We start from the raw sequence: 2652 nt of genomic DNA, 5'->3' as shown, positions 1-2652 counted from the left end.
TAAGGTATGTTTAGTATATGTTGATGTTCCGGAGTATTTGTCGCATTAAACTGAGTACGTTTTATGCACCAGTTTACGTATAATTCTCTAGGAAGCGATTTAGAGCTTGAAATCGAACAAGAGTTGATATGTGCAAACGATACACATATTTATATATGTCCAAAGTATGAAATACAATATTTCATTGGTTTGGCGTTTGTTTGATGGTTGAAGTGACACAGGTGTCACATACTGCCATCCTTCTTTTTTCACGAATAGTACTGGTGCGCCCCACGGGGATACACTCGGTCGGATAAACCCCTTGTCGAGCAGTTCTTGGATCTGAGACATCAATTCTTGTAGCTCCGACGGCGCGAGCCGATACGGCGCCTTGGCCACAGGTTTTACGCCCGGAATCTATTCGATTATGAACTCTACCTCCCGTTTTGGTGGTATTCCCGGTAAATCTTCCGGGAACACATCTTCATAATCACGTACCACCGGCACGTCTCCGACTTTTAGGGATTCTCTCTCTGACTCAATTGCGTATACGATATAAGCCTTGCACCCATGTTTCATAAGTCTGTGAGCTTCTAGCATTGTGCATACCACCAGGTTACCCCCTTTTTCACCGTATATCGTAACGTGCTTTCCGCTCGGAGACGTCAGTTTTATTTCCTTTCGGAAACATGCCACCTTTGCGTGGTATCGGAACAACCAATCCATACCCACGATCACTTGAAATTCTCCCATCGACATTGGGATCATGTCTATTGTGTATTCTTCGTTGTCAGTGCTCAATTTACAATTTTCACATACATCGCAAACGCTAAACTCTTGTTATTACCAATCTCTACTTCTAAAGGCATAGGTAATTTTGTTAGAACAAATGAAGGGTGTTGAATGAAACCATATGAAATAAAGGATTTGTTCGCACCCGTATCAAATAATACACGTGCAGGAATCGAGTTTACAACAAATATACCTGAAACCACTTCGGGTTCAACTTTTGCTTCTGCGGCAGTCACGTGCAGGAATCGAGTTTACAACAAATATACCTGAAACCTTTCGTGTCTTGCCCGTCTTTCTTTCCCACTAGGTCAGGGCATTCCGACTTTTTGTGACCCGGTCTATAGCAATTATAGCAAACCGTCACTTTTTCCGGGCATGATGAAGCCATATGCCCCGTTTTCCAACATATGGGGCAAGGTTTATCCTTGAAGCGACATTCGCCCTTATGACCCTTTCCGAAGATTTTGCAACTTGGCGACCCGCCTTTTGCATCAGATTTCTTCCCCGTTTCATTTGTTCGTGCTTTCTTAGTAGGGCTTGGATTAACATCATGTGCCCTTCGTTCGCCCCATTCTACTTGCTTTTTCAATTCAATCTCCCATTCCCGAGCAACATTTATGATCTCGGTAAGGGTCTCGTATTTTGAAGGAATCATAAACTCTCTATACTCGGCGCTCACCATATTGTAGTAATAATATATCTTCTGTTCTTCATTTGTCACCAATTCGTCACAAAACTTCATTTTATCCATAAACATTCCTGTGATTTTGTCTATGGACTCACCCTTGTGCCTAAGTTGCATAAACTCTTCTTTGATTCGATTAATAACTGCCTTGGGACTGTGATGTTTAAGAAACGGCGTCTTAAATTCATCCCATGTCATGGCCTTAGCTGCTTCACTTCCAATTTCTTTCTTTTTGTTATCCCACCAGTCTTTAGCTTGACCCTTTAATTGACCCGTACCATAGGCTACGTAGTCCTCTTCATCACAATGGGTCCTTTCAAATACCCCCTCGATATCGCTTAGCCATCGCTGGCATACTATTGGGTCTACCTCCCCATTATAGACTGGCAGTTTGCACGCCATGAACTCTTTGTATGAACAAGGCTTTCGTCCTCCGGACTTTTCTTTGCTAGATTGGCACTATCTTCCAATTTCTTGATTCTCTCGTCCGCTACCGATAGAACCGTGTTTTGAATCTTATCGATAAAACCAGACAAACTATTTTCGATTGCTTTTCCAACCTCCTCAGCAATCACTTCTCTCATTTGCTCGGTGACTCTCGGCACTGCATCATCGTTACCTTTATCCGCCATCTTTAATACTGAAATGTTTACATTAACCGTTAAACATTTCATTTATAACATATGATTTACTTGTTTTCGTTTAATCAAGTTCATACCTTGATTCAACCGTTCCTGTGTAATGCACTTCCCGTGTTTGAGTGAGTTTACACACTCTTTTCGTGCATGTCAGTTCATGTTTCATTTCTATATTCTCTAAATTTACTTAAAACAATTAACTCTTACCGGATGCTTGATCAAGCTTAAACCGAACACACTTATTGATAACCTGGTGCTCTGATTACCAACTTGTAACACTCTTCTTAAATTAACCGAATTAAGGACATATAAACATGCATTTAGTACAAAATTTTCGAGTTTACAAAAAGTTTCATGATTTTAAGACCAAACATAATTATAACATTCAAGTTATAATCCTACTAAATAAACTTTCAAGACATGACTTCAAGAGTTTACATATTGCTAAAACAAAATAGATCAAGTGCGGAAGCTTTGTTCAGTGCGTTCGGTTCTTGAGAGTCGCTTGATCGCCATCCGGATTAAGTCCAACTTTACCTATGGTCAAAACCAAGCAAA

At 40.6% G+C, this 2652-nt stretch overlaps 1 protein-coding gene across 1 annotated transcript; it reads right to left on the bottom strand.

Moving 5' to 3' along the window:
• Positions 1-396: 396 nt before the first annotated feature.
• Positions 397-2088, bottom strand: LOC110919472. The gene is made up of 3 exons (XM_022163739.1): positions 1826-2088; positions 1038-1769; positions 397-775 (listed from the first exon to the last, which is right to left on the bottom strand). Exons 1-3 carry the CDS (start codon positions 2086-2088, stop codon positions 397-399), a joined length of 1374 nt encoding a protein of 457 aa, XP_022019431.1.
• Between the last annotated feature and the right edge of the window lie 564 nt (positions 2089-2652).

The sequence above is a fragment of the Helianthus annuus genome, chromosome 16 (assembly GCF_002127325.2).
Source record: "Helianthus annuus cultivar XRQ/B chromosome 16, HanXRQr2.0-SUNRISE, whole genome shotgun sequence".
Lineage (NCBI taxonomy): Eukaryota > Viridiplantae > Streptophyta > Magnoliopsida > Asterales > Asteraceae > Helianthus > Helianthus annuus.
The sequence above is the reverse complement of the archived record's forward strand: the minus strand, read 5'-3'. Positions and strand labels throughout refer to the sequence as shown.

Excerpts from the sequence above, each read along its gene's own strand:
- LOC110919472 (XM_022163739.1), bottom strand. The coding sequence starts at position 2,088 with ATGGCGGATAAAGGTAACGATGATGCAGTGCCGAGAGTCACCGAGCAA. Across the intron at positions 1,770-1,825 it reads TGCCAGTCTATAATGGGGAG|GACCCATTGTGATGAAGAGG; the intron begins GTAGACCCAATA and ends GGTATTTGAAAG. Across the intron at positions 776-1,037 it reads CAAGACACGAAAGGTTTCAG|CACTGACAACGAAGAATACA; the intron begins GTATATTTGTTG and ends TTGTAAATTGAG.